At 52.0% G+C, this 11,293-nt stretch overlaps 5 protein-coding genes across 5 annotated transcripts; 2 read left to right on the plus strand and 3 right to left on the minus strand.

Annotated features, from left to right (window-relative positions):
• Positions 1-174: 174 nt before the first annotated feature.
• On the plus strand, positions 175-1,657 carry TEF4 (elongation factor EF-1 gamma subunit; the record flags this gene model as incomplete). The annotated part of the gene is made up of 3 exons (XM_064870659.1): positions 175-204; positions 269-458; positions 630-1,657. The coding sequence occupies 3 exons, from the start codon at positions 175-177 to the stop codon at positions 1,655-1,657; spliced, it is 1,248 nt and encodes a 415-aa protein (XP_064733112.1).
• Positions 1,658-2,062: 405 nt separating this feature from the next.
• On the plus strand, positions 2,063-2,665 carry PMZ80_002226 (uncharacterized protein; the record flags this gene model as incomplete). Its single annotated transcript, XM_064870660.1, has 1 exon — positions 2,063-2,665. The coding sequence occupies one exon, from the start codon at positions 2,063-2,065 to the stop codon at positions 2,663-2,665; it is 603 nt and encodes a 200-aa protein (XP_064733113.1).
• Positions 2,666-3,789: 1,124 nt separating this feature from the next.
• Positions 3,790-4,596, minus strand: PMZ80_002227 (uncharacterized protein; the record flags this gene model as incomplete). Its single annotated transcript, XM_064870661.1, has 1 exon — positions 3,790-4,596. The coding sequence occupies one exon, from the start codon at positions 4,594-4,596 to the stop codon at positions 3,790-3,792; it is 807 nt and encodes a 268-aa protein (XP_064733114.1).
• Positions 4,597-5,393: 797 nt separating this feature from the next.
• On the minus strand, positions 5,394-7,274 carry PMZ80_002228 (uncharacterized protein; the record flags this gene model as incomplete). The annotated part of the gene is made up of 1 exon (XM_064870662.1): positions 5,394-7,274. The coding sequence occupies one exon, from the start codon at positions 7,272-7,274 to the stop codon at positions 5,394-5,396; it is 1,881 nt and encodes a 626-aa protein (XP_064733115.1).
• A 2,007-nt stretch (positions 7,275-9,281) lies between these two features.
• Positions 9,282-11,013, minus strand: PMZ80_002229 (uncharacterized protein; the record flags this gene model as incomplete). The annotated part of the gene is made up of 3 exons (XM_064870663.1): positions 9,282-9,339; positions 9,393-10,602; positions 10,653-11,013. 3 exons carry the CDS (start codon positions 11,011-11,013, stop codon positions 9,282-9,284), a joined length of 1,629 nt encoding a protein of 542 aa, XP_064733116.1.
• Between the last annotated feature and the right edge of the window lie 280 nt (positions 11,014-11,293).

Here is an 11,293-nt window from a genome sequence, read left to right on the forward strand (position 1 = left end):
CTCCGACCGGGCGGCCTCCAGGAGTGCACTTCAGCCTCGCCGTAGTTTCTGCCAAGCCTTATCTGGAGGACTCCGTCGCAGTTTCCTCAAAAAATTCCCATTCCCCGCCCTCGACATTTGTTACTACTTCATCACGCTTCTGTACCTCCCACTTTCATATACAATACAGCAAAGATGTCTTTCGGCAAGCTTTACGGTTTCAAGGTAAGTCTATCTCAAATTCTCGGCGCTTTTAGCATGCTAGAACAATTCGCTGACTCACATACAGGGCAATGCCCGAACTATGGTCCTCCTCGCTGTCGCGAAGGAGAACAACCTCGACATCGAATTTGTCGAGACCAACCCAGCCGAGGGTCTCTCTGCTGAGTACCAGAAGCTCAACCCTCTCAAGCGAGTTCCTACTTTCGAGGCACCAAACGGTTGGGTCTTGACCGAGGTCATTGCTATTGCCATCTACTGTAAGTCACATTCTGCAAAGTCACCCTCCAAATACTAGGATGAGTCGTATTATCACATTCAGTTATCCCTGTCATAATCTCTTTGTTGACCATATCAATTCTGATCACTATTTGCAACACCTAAACCACATACACTGCACCTCTATATGGATGTGCGCTAACAGCAAACAGTCACCTCCCAAAACGAGAAGACTACCCTCCTCGGCAAAACCAAGCAAGACTACGCCCAGATCGTCCGATGGATGTCTTTTGTCAATTCCGAAGTCCTCGTTAATCTGGGTACCTGGTTCCGACCATTGATCGGCCGAGACCCATACAACAAGAAGACCGTCGAAGATGCTAAGACACGTACACTTGAGGCCATCGCCGTCGTCGAAAACCACCTCACCGTGAGCACATGGTTCGTTGGCGAGAGGATCACCCTTGCGGATCTCTTCGCTGCTTCTCTCCTCTCCCGAGGCTTCCAATTTGTCTTCGACAAGGAGTGGCGCAGCCAGTATCCAGCCACTACCCGATGGTTCGAGACAATCACCAATCAGCCAGTCTGGAAGGCCGTTGTTCCAGAGGTCACCATGATCGACGAGGCTGTCAAGTACACTCCACCAAAGAAAGAGCCCAAGCCAAAGGCCGAGCCAACACCAAAGGCCGAGAAGAAGGCTGCTCCCAAGGAGGAGGAGGAAGATGAAGAGCCAAGACAAGAAGCACCGAAGCAGAAGCATCCTCTGGAGTCTCTCGGCAAACCAGAGCTCATCCTGGATGACTGGAAGCGAAAGTACTCCAACGAGGATACCCGAGAGGTCGCTCTGCCATGGTTCTGGGAGCATTACAAGCCAGAAGAGTACTCTCTATGGAGAGTCGACTACAAGTACAACGATGAGTTGACCATGACTTTCATGTCATCTAACCTCATCGGCGGTTTCTTTGCTCGTCTCGAAGCAAGCAGAAAGTACCTCTTCGGCTGTGCATCCGTCTACGGAGTCACCAACGACTCTGTAATCCAAGGTGTCTTCATGGTCCGAGGCCAGGAGGCTCTGCCAGCTTTCGATGTCGCTCCAGACTGGGAGTCCTACGAGTTCACCAAGCTCGACCCCAGCAAGTCTGAGGATAAGACCTACGTCGAGGACCAGTGGTCTTGGGATAAGCCAATTGAGGTCAACGGCAAGAAGTACGACTGGGCTGATGGCAAGGTCTTCAAGTAGACAGCTGGTCTATTGGTGATCTGTTCGTTTGCTTCTGCGGCATCAATACTGCAAACCAACGATTGAGACGATATGGACGAGATGACATGTGGACATGATGGTATGAATAACAAAAGTAACGAAACAGCGAGATATCCATCCAGTAGTATCAAGCAAGTAACCATAGATGCTCGTTCGACTGCCAGACGGGTCACGAGCCACGAATAGAAACATTCGCTGCCCAAATCTGTTCTACTGACTTCCGCTCGACCTCATAAATTTGACTATTCACCACATTCCCAAGCGGTTCCAGATGATTAGTCAGGCACGTCCTTCATCTTCAATGGCCTGTACCCTATCGATGTAGAGACGCTCCATAATATTCGTCCCTATAGAACATCGTCCACCAGACCCATCCATCCAACCATGCCACTAATCCTAGATGACCACCTCCCAAGAATAAACAATCTACGCATGACCAGAGAAATGCCGCAAGATATCCGAATCCGCAACCGCAGAAAACGCTACCTAGAGACCCACCCAGAATACTTCTCTCCCGATCTCGAATCCGCCAATCCCCTCCTCTACGACCGTCTCGTTCGCCGCTTCTTCACGCCCGCCGACCGCGAGATCGAGCGACGCCAGAAGGGATATGCCGGATCTCTCGAAGCCGATCTCCTCCGCTCGGAGGCGAAACTCGATGAAGTGCAGAATCCAACTTCATCGGAGACGACATATGCACGGACCGAGACAGGTGAGATCGTAGCTAATGTAGGCGATGAGGAGGAGTTGAGCAGGGAGGAGGCGTATGAGCGGTGGTATGGTGTTATGGAGCAGCGGTTCCTCGATGGTGAGGACGAGGACTTTGAGTATGAAGCGGTGGATGGGAGTGAGGAGTACGATGATAAGAGGGCGGAGGAACGGGATCGAGAGGAGGAGTATTTTGATGAGGAGGCGCCGGATTCCAGGTCGTTGGATGGGGAGGTGAAGGGACGGTTGGAGGGGGAGACGGGGGTGCAGGATTTTTGAGCTACGAGGGTAATGCGATGTGATGCTTTGCTCGGACTTTATGGTGAAGACCGAGACTGTTGCCTACAGGGTCTTGCGGCGCTTCTTTATCGCGCACTGGCAGCTACTAGGCCAGGCTCACGTCTCTTCATGGGCAATGCAGGAAGTGTCAGGTCACCATTTAAGCAGAATTGAGCAGTATCCTGCTATGCACGCAGAAATAACGTCTGCACCAGCTGGCTGGCACAGGCACGGTCGTAATGAATTTGGCGTGGGAGGTACGATCACAGACCGCCTCGAATGGTGCAGGTACGATTTGCTCCAGGATGGAAGTCGCGATGCAAGCGGACAGGAAGGCAGGCACGACCGGTAGAAAGGGAAGGCACGATGCTGGACGAGGAAAGCACGACCCCGATGGGGAAGCTACGACCGGTCGTTTAGACAGAGGAAGGCACAACCCGGTAAAGAGGGAAAGAAAGTCCCGTTGGTTTGGCACGCAGGAAGGTACCGCTTCCCAAACGGAAGGTATGACTGGTAGAAAAGGCAGGCGCGATGATGATGAGGAGGAAGGCGTGATCGTAGTGGAGGAAAGTGTGACTGTGAACGAGGAGAGTACGACAGTTGATATCAGAAAAGAGAAGGTACGGTTGTGCGGTCAAGAAAGGCGCGGCCCGTCGTCGGGAAGGCACGGCCAAATGTGGATGGAAGGTACGACCCAGAGAGGAGGAAGGTACGACCCAGAGAGGAGGAAGGTACGACCCAGCCGACCAGGAAGGCGCAACCGTGAAGAAGGAAGGTGCCCTCGTGCAGAGAAGGAAGGAACGTCCCTCCGCGAGGAAAGCACGGCCGCACAGGGGGTAGAGAGAATGGCAGGCGCGACTGCCGCACAACAATGACCAGTACCACGGGTGAGCATGGACAGTAAGACGAAGACAATGAGCTCGGGTGTTCGATATGGTGATGTTATCATGACTACCTTGCGTTCTACAGGGTAGTATGCGAGCAGATGTTAACAGAGTGGATTACTCCAGTACCATGCTCCTACTAGCGACACGGCTGGATGCTCTTCCCATTCGCCATTGATGCCGCAACTTGATCAAGGCTAGACCTCTATTCTTTGGCCCTGAGCAGAGCTGCAATGTGGCTTACGCAGTCAGGACATCCCCAATATCCATTAGCCCCCTCAGGCTCCTTGCACATCTAACATGCGGCATTTGTCTAATGCCACCGTCGTCAGAGTTCACCTTTTGGTAGAACTCTTTCCATTCGCGGCTTTGCATCCACTGCTCTCGACTTGCTTTGGACTTGAATTGCATGAGGAGAACTGTGTCGCGCTCCTCATTTCGATTGCTGTTGGCTGGGTTGGGGGAGTTTTGAGAGGTGAGTGGGGATGGCAGTGTCTGCCTTCCATGGTCATCGTAACTCCCGGTGACGAATGCTTGCTCCGGTTGAGGCTGCGGCTGTATCTGCCGATGACTTCTCCCTCCCCTACCACGGTGGAGTGCTGCGGTGACTGGATCCATGGCAACTGGATATGCTTGCACGGACTTGACGTGCTCACTAAAACCCGCATGCATCTGCAACCTACTCAGGTGAGTATCCAGTTTATGCACTGGCACATCTGGTTGCTGCCGTCTCCGCCGTACGAGATCAGGATCTGGTGCCGTGGAGGTATGCTGCGACATCTGAGAGTGGAAGAAGTAGAAGAGACATGCGAGTGGCTGCTCCTCTGGTTTCTGCTTCGGGAATGGGGTTATGCTGTGGAGCTCATCGAGTGTAGCAGGGCGGTTGGGAAGCACTGTCTTTGATGGTGTGCTCCGTGATGGCGTTCTAAGATCATCTGCTTCCAACGCAGACGACGAAGGGAAGGGAGCTGGTAGTCTTTCGTGTATTGGTCTTGGCTTTGCTGTTTTGGGCAGAGCATCATCCTTCTTATAGCGTTCAAAGAACATCGCTGCCGTCTAGTGTAATGCTGATGGTGGCTGTGATCTCGACCAGGGCCGCGACATCCAAAATCCGAATATTGCTGTCCTTCAGGGCTGCTAGCGGGTGGTCGTTTTCGCTTTACGCCCTGGCGTCTAGTTTGTTGCAGATGGGAATACAGCTGGTACTGTTGTATCAGGCCCGAACTTGAAGCTGTAGTATAGTGTGGGTTGTCTCGATTCTCGTCAGCTCAGTCTAGTTGTTGTTGTATGACAAGGTCTCGAAGCCTCGAGAACGGCACCAAAGAAGATACAAAACACATGCTGAGACATCATAAAGCAGCAATCCGTCGACAGAGTTTCAGTCAGCCTGCTGACAACGAACCAGTGATGATGTAGCACATGTTGTGCTGTCTGGAGCCATCGATCAGATTCGAGTGGGACGTTCCCCGCCTGCAGATGCCGCTAAGAAGAGATCTGCGGGGGTGCAGATCCTGGGGCTGAAAGTGCCGAGAGCGCGGTCCTGGCACGTTGATGGAGTGGAAGTTGCAGGTTAAACAAGGAGTGCATGTTTGGTGTAATGATACCAAAGACCTCGAGCTCTAAACTTTTCGCTTTCGTACGGTCATACACCTTAAGACTCCTGAGTGAGGACAAAAACGTTCACCCAATACTCTGAGAAATCTTTGATTCAAGGAAGCACTGACAAAGGTCCCGGGCATAGAGTCCCGATCAGGGGCTACTAAATCATAGTATTGATGTGCTTTTGCGACTCGAAGAATGATGTACATGCTCGAGTCTGCCTGACCACCTATTTAGATGGACAGTCACCTCCTTCGCTGCTGCGGCAAAGCCGTGATCGAGCTGCCCGAACCTCTTTGACTCACCTCAAGCCGAAACTGAACCAGATCTGTGGTCGACGGATCATCACTACTGCTGCTACTGTAGTCAAGCCTCGTCATTTCTTCGCTCCGCTTTCCTGGTTCGTAGACGGTTTTCGGCAATGTTGTCGGACTGAAGCCGATTCTGTGGCTTGACTCAGCGTCATAGTACGGCTTCGACGTCGCTTGTGAGTCAGTGGGTGAGGACTGAAGTATTCTGCTCTCATTCTGTGCTCCGGCCTTTACTCGCGCTGCCTTCACGCTTCCTGGCGGACTGCGCATTGACCCGCGACTATCCGTCCTCTTGACAGCATTGAGCTCGACCCATCCATCTTTGGAAAGATACTGATTCGACACAGGCACCGGTGAGCTATCGGATATGCCGCCGTAGCTATCCTGATATGTCTGCAGACGTGTAGGAACGTGCGCATCGCTGACACTGTGCTTTCTCATTGGAGACACTAGCCCATCGCCAACCAATTGGCTTGAGCGATTCGATTTTGGTCTCCGCAGTGCCGCAACCGGGTATATGGGAGGATCTACCTCGACTTCTTGAGCCAGAGGCGGAGTGATGCCTTCTTCTGGGATCGGACTTGTTGCTGACAGAATCCTGGTGTGCCTTGGCTTCCGAGCAGGGAAGCTCTCCACCGAAACCCTGTCCTTATCAAGGCTGCTGGACGTGCTGAACATACTCGCAGGGCGAAAAAACAGCGCACGTTTGCTCCCGGACTGTCTCTCTTCGTCGTTGATGACGGATGTTATAGTTGTAGTAGTGCCAGCTCCTTTCCCATGGCCGCCCGACACGATCCACTGTCTGGAAGCCGAGGTGGACAGTACGTTCCCTCGAGCATGATGTCTCATGTTGTTCTCAGGGCGGCCGATTGCTTTAGAATGTCGCGTCCCTTCACCGTACATATAGCCGAGGAATTTCCCTCCCATGATACTCCTCACTAGAGGTTTTAGTGATGGTGCACAGGCAACAAATATGCCAATATAGAGCTCAACGACGTTCCAGATCCACATATCGTACACCATCCAGGTGAAATCCCAGGATTTCCATAAAAGCCGGCACAAGTATGTCACTCTTGCAATCGCTGCGCCGCATGCTAAGAAACCCAAGCCGAAAAGATAGTAAAGAGCGATCTTTTGCCTTCGCGGTATTTTGAGTGTGACCACAAGGGCTAGTGGAAGTACTGTGCAGTAGATGTCTGCGAGGACAGTATTGATGCCAGATGCTGGCAGCGAGATGCCTTCGTTGCCACATTTCCAATTGTGTGAGCTATTCCAACCGAGATCGTAGCGCCTCCAGAATGACTTCACTGGGGAGCAGATCAATGCATTGGCCATAGTGAAAGCGACCATTATGCAGACGTTGTGCGCAATGCCCAGCCATGTTGCGATTAGGAACCCCCGTGTGAAGCTGGTGCTTAGACGGCGGTAGAATAGTAGAACGCTGATGCGTATCAACCCAGAAGACCAGATTGTGATGAAGCTGGCCATCCACATCCCCTTTCGATGGTCGACCACGCTGTCAGCTGGCAGATCCCATATGTGATAGCCTAAGTACCATCGTTCGATACCGAAAATGAGCAGTACCGATAGCGCTATACATGATAGTAGAGCGACAATGATAAGTCCATCGTCGAGGCCAAAGGCTTTTGTCAGGTAAATTCGTGAATAGCATCGTAGGAAGACTACCACGATTCCGAATGCATTGAAAGCTATAGACACATATTCGAGAGACCTGCCTTGCGTTTCTGGATCCTCGTAATTCGGAGGTGGCCATGAATCTTGAACCCATTTCGGCGCGGTCAGTGTATTAGCCATTTGCTGTAGTCTCTGGCTTTGAAGTTCTGGCGCTACAGATGTATGGATCTGCTTTCGTTTGTATTTGAGGACAGGACCGTCGCGGTTATGAGTCCATAGCTTCGATCCTGGCACACTTCTCGGCACACGTAACCGAACTTGGACCAAAGAACGGCAGATCAAAGCAGGTCAGACTGGGATCACGACAATAAGATCTGCTGACAGGTAGTAGCCAATTGTGCGGCACGATCGTAGGGTGATGAAGCAACGAAATGCGGAGGAAATGCAGTGATGTCGTCTGCAGAGGATGGTGGAAAGCCAAATAGCAAATGTTCACCACGGTCCGCAGTGATGGATGCGATGCATCCCGTATGTTGCGGAGGACAGCACATGGATCATATTCCAAGGCGCTCCTAGTTCGGACGCCATCTTTCCTTGAAAAACGTATCGATGGTCGCTCCCTGGTTCCAATAAGGCGTTCGCACCGGGTTCGTGTTAAGCGAAGCCGTTGGACTTTTGGTCAGATCTAAAGGGGTCGCCTGTACATGATTGGCGAGGGAAGACCTCGGCGAGTGATCGATGAAGAACATATGTTCCATGGCACACCGAGCATTTGTGCATGCAGGACGCGTGTAGGCTATACGTGAAGCTATGCATAAAGAGTTGCTCGAGAGATATTCGACCTGTTGTCTGGAAGGACAGAAAGATGTCCCAACGTTCAGTTTTCACACGGCATGCACACGTGGGAGGAGCCTTCCGCGGCCGCGCTGTGGGGAGCAGTAGGCCAAGGACTATTGTGATTGGTTTGCATTGCGCCACAGCACTTTCCCCAGCGACTGACGGTTCTGAAGAGTCGTGCCTGCAGCAATAGCGTTACTCTAGCTTCCCTCTCTTCTCGCTTTTCGTTTTCCTGCCCCCGTTAGCACTACTGTGATACTTCAAACGATTACGAGGTCGGGGTAGCCGAGGTTTCAGTGTCCTTCGAGTTGCTGAACGGCAGTTGATCTTCGCAAACTGTTAGAAATACCACCTCGTATATGCGGTCGCCGGATGGCATCGCGTTCATTTGGCATCATTCGTCTCCTCGTTGTCACGATTTCGACCGTAGTGCTAACGATGACAAGAGAATTGGCACTCAATGGATCGACTTGGCTAGCGAGCTACGATATTGGCACGTTATCATGTTTCAGAGGCAAGTTATCCGATGTCAGTTTGTCTGCGCCCTTGAAGATCCCAGATTGCGGGCAGGTCAGACAGTCTGTTGTGCAACTTGACCAGTTCTTTTGGAAAGGACGCGATACGCACAGCGGTACGCACCGACACGCATGCGTACTGTCAGGTTTCGTTGCCTTGTTAGCGCAGATCAAATGTCCGCACATTGGAATACTGACTAGCTCCCCTTCTCCCGGACATCCAGTGTGGCCGCCATATCTGCATGACTCGTGTTTGAACGGCCGTCTTGACCTTCTGAGCGTCCCTGTACTTGGTCGTACCCTGGTTCTTTGGTGAGTATAACCTTTGATTTTCATCACGGCTGATACAAATTTGAGTTTGTCCTCACCAGAAAACCAGGGTACGTACACCCAAGCACTCGGCTAGAGGTATCCTGGCTTCAACCGTGCCTCGTGCTTGCAAAGCAGTAGAGCACGACTCGGCGAGCAAGCGAGCACGACAGACCGAGGTTTCAGTATGAAAGTGTTTTCCTATTGTTGCGCCCTTGCTCTGTACATCGTTTACAAAGTCCTTCGGTTGCGACCTTGGCTTCGTATAGACAAACAACGTGACCACCGCAAGGCGCTTCACCTGCTAAACTGGTGCTTGAAACGATCATCTTGAGTTCTCGCAAGGAGCTTGGCAACAGTAATGTTTCTTGGCTTTGCCATGGCAGAAGCCTTCCGCATCCAATTGTACATAAATATCATGATTTTGTGCCTCGGCTTCCCGGTCATTCACCCCTGCCTGCAGACCCCTTAGCACGAATTCTGGGGAACCCAGACGAGGCTCAACCTTCTCCAGATCTTAGGCCACTTACAGCTTCGCTGCACTCTGGGCAGGGCCAACATTCGTGATCTCATTGTACAACAAACTAAAGAACAGTCAGTAAGCGAGGTCAAGGATTCACAGTCCAGAAGCACATACCTCGTCAAGAAATCCGCATACTCCTCACCAGTAACCTGGCCCTCGAAATACCTCGCCGCAAGCTGGTATTTGTTTCCCTTCTGCGCCTTGCTCGACAGCTCATCAGCCTGCTCATGCAGAAGCTTGAGCGCATAAGACTTATCCACTACCTTGCCCTCGGATGTCTTGACGCCATGTCTGCACCACTGCCAGAGCTGTGATCGAGAGACTTCGGCTGTGGCAGCGTCCTCCATGAGGTAGTTGATCGGCACGCAGCCGACACCTCTCAGCCAGCCCTCCATGTAGCCGAGGCCGATGTTGAGGTTCTTTCGGATGCCCTCTTCCGTGATGCCACCTGGGACATTCATGTTGAGCAGATCATTGCTAGAAACTTGGTAGTCCTCGCGTCTGTTCCAGATCTGGTTTGGTGTGGGCATGTGCTCATTGAACACTTCTGAGGCGATCGAGGCGAGGACGGGATGGGCAACCCATGTGCCGTCGTGGCCGGCTCTGACCTCTCGGAGCTTGTCCTGTCTGACGTTGTCCATTGCCTTGTCGTTGGCTTCTTTGTTGTCCTTGATTGGAATTTGAGCGGCCATACCACCCATGGCATGGACGCCTCTGGCGTGGCAAGTCTTGATGAGAAGCCGAACATAAGCATCCATGAAGGGTACAGTCATCGTAACGGCGCTTCGATCCGGCAGTACGAAAGCAGGGTTCTGTCTGAATTTCTTGATCACGCTGAAGATGTAGTCCCATCTTCCGCAGTTAAGACCAGAACTGTGCTCTCGGAGCTCGTAGATAATCTCGTCCATTTCAAAGGCGGCGGTGATAGTTTCGATGAGGACAGTGCCGCGGATGGTACCTCGTGGCATGCCAATGTAGTCCTGGGCCAAGCAGAAGACGTCGTTCCACAGTCTAGCCTCGAGATGTGACTCCATCTTGGGCAGGTAGTAGTATGGGCCTGTGCCTCTCTTGACGAGCTCTTGTGCGTTGTGGAAGAAGTATAGACCGAAGTCGAAGAGAGAGCCAGAGACGGCCTCACCATCAACCGTGAAGTGCTTCTCTTCTAAATGCCAGCCTCGAGCTCGAGCGATCAGGGTGGGCAGGACTCGGTCGGTTCGGAGCTTGTACTCTTTCTCGCCTTGCTTGAAGTCGACTTGCTTCCGGATCGCATCGTAGAGGTTGACCTGACCATTGATCATGTTGTCCCATGTTGGTGCTGAAGAGTCTGTGCACCTGTTAGATTTTGCAGAAGCTATACACTGCTTCGTTGCTTACCTTCAAAATCTGCCATGTATGTCCAAACGTTGCTGTTCAGCGCGTTCACGACCATCTTCCGGTCAGTGGGACCTGTAATCTCAACTCGTCGGTCCACCAGACCTGGAGCTGGCGGCGCGCCTCTCCATATCTTGTTGTCTCTGATATGCTTGGTTTCTGGGAGGAAATCCAAAGTGCCGGTCTTGTCAATCTCTTGTTGTCTGATTACTCTCCTTTGCAACAGTGCTTTCCTCGTCTCGTTGAAGGATCTGTGTAAGAGAGCAATAAAGCCAGTAGCTTCGGGCGTGAGGATCTTCTTCTGGGCTTCGGTGACGTTGCCGAGGATGGAAACGCCCTGGTTGAGCTTTTCAATTGTAGCCATTGTGTTGGTGAAGTGTCTGTGAGTAGTAGTGTCAATAGGTTAGTTTCTTTGATCAATATGATGGGATATCATTCTGGGGGAAAGGAAATGCTCTGATCATATATCAGCTCTACGTCAGCCAGACTGGCACCGCTACTGAGAGCACATGTTGATCACTCGCTAGAACGGGCACAACACCCTCGGACTTCGACCCGTGAGCCAATCAACATAATCTCTACTCATCCACCAGCCTAAATGAGTCTGGCCCGGAAGTAATCGTCGAATGGGATGCAAGATGGAG

Source organism: Knufia obscura, assembly GCF_036327395.1.
Source record: "Knufia obscura strain CCFEE 5817 isolate CBS 148926 chromosome Unknown scaffold_2, whole genome shotgun sequence".
Taxonomy (NCBI): Eukaryota; Fungi; Ascomycota; class Eurotiomycetes; order Chaetothyriales; family Trichomeriaceae; genus Knufia; species Knufia obscura.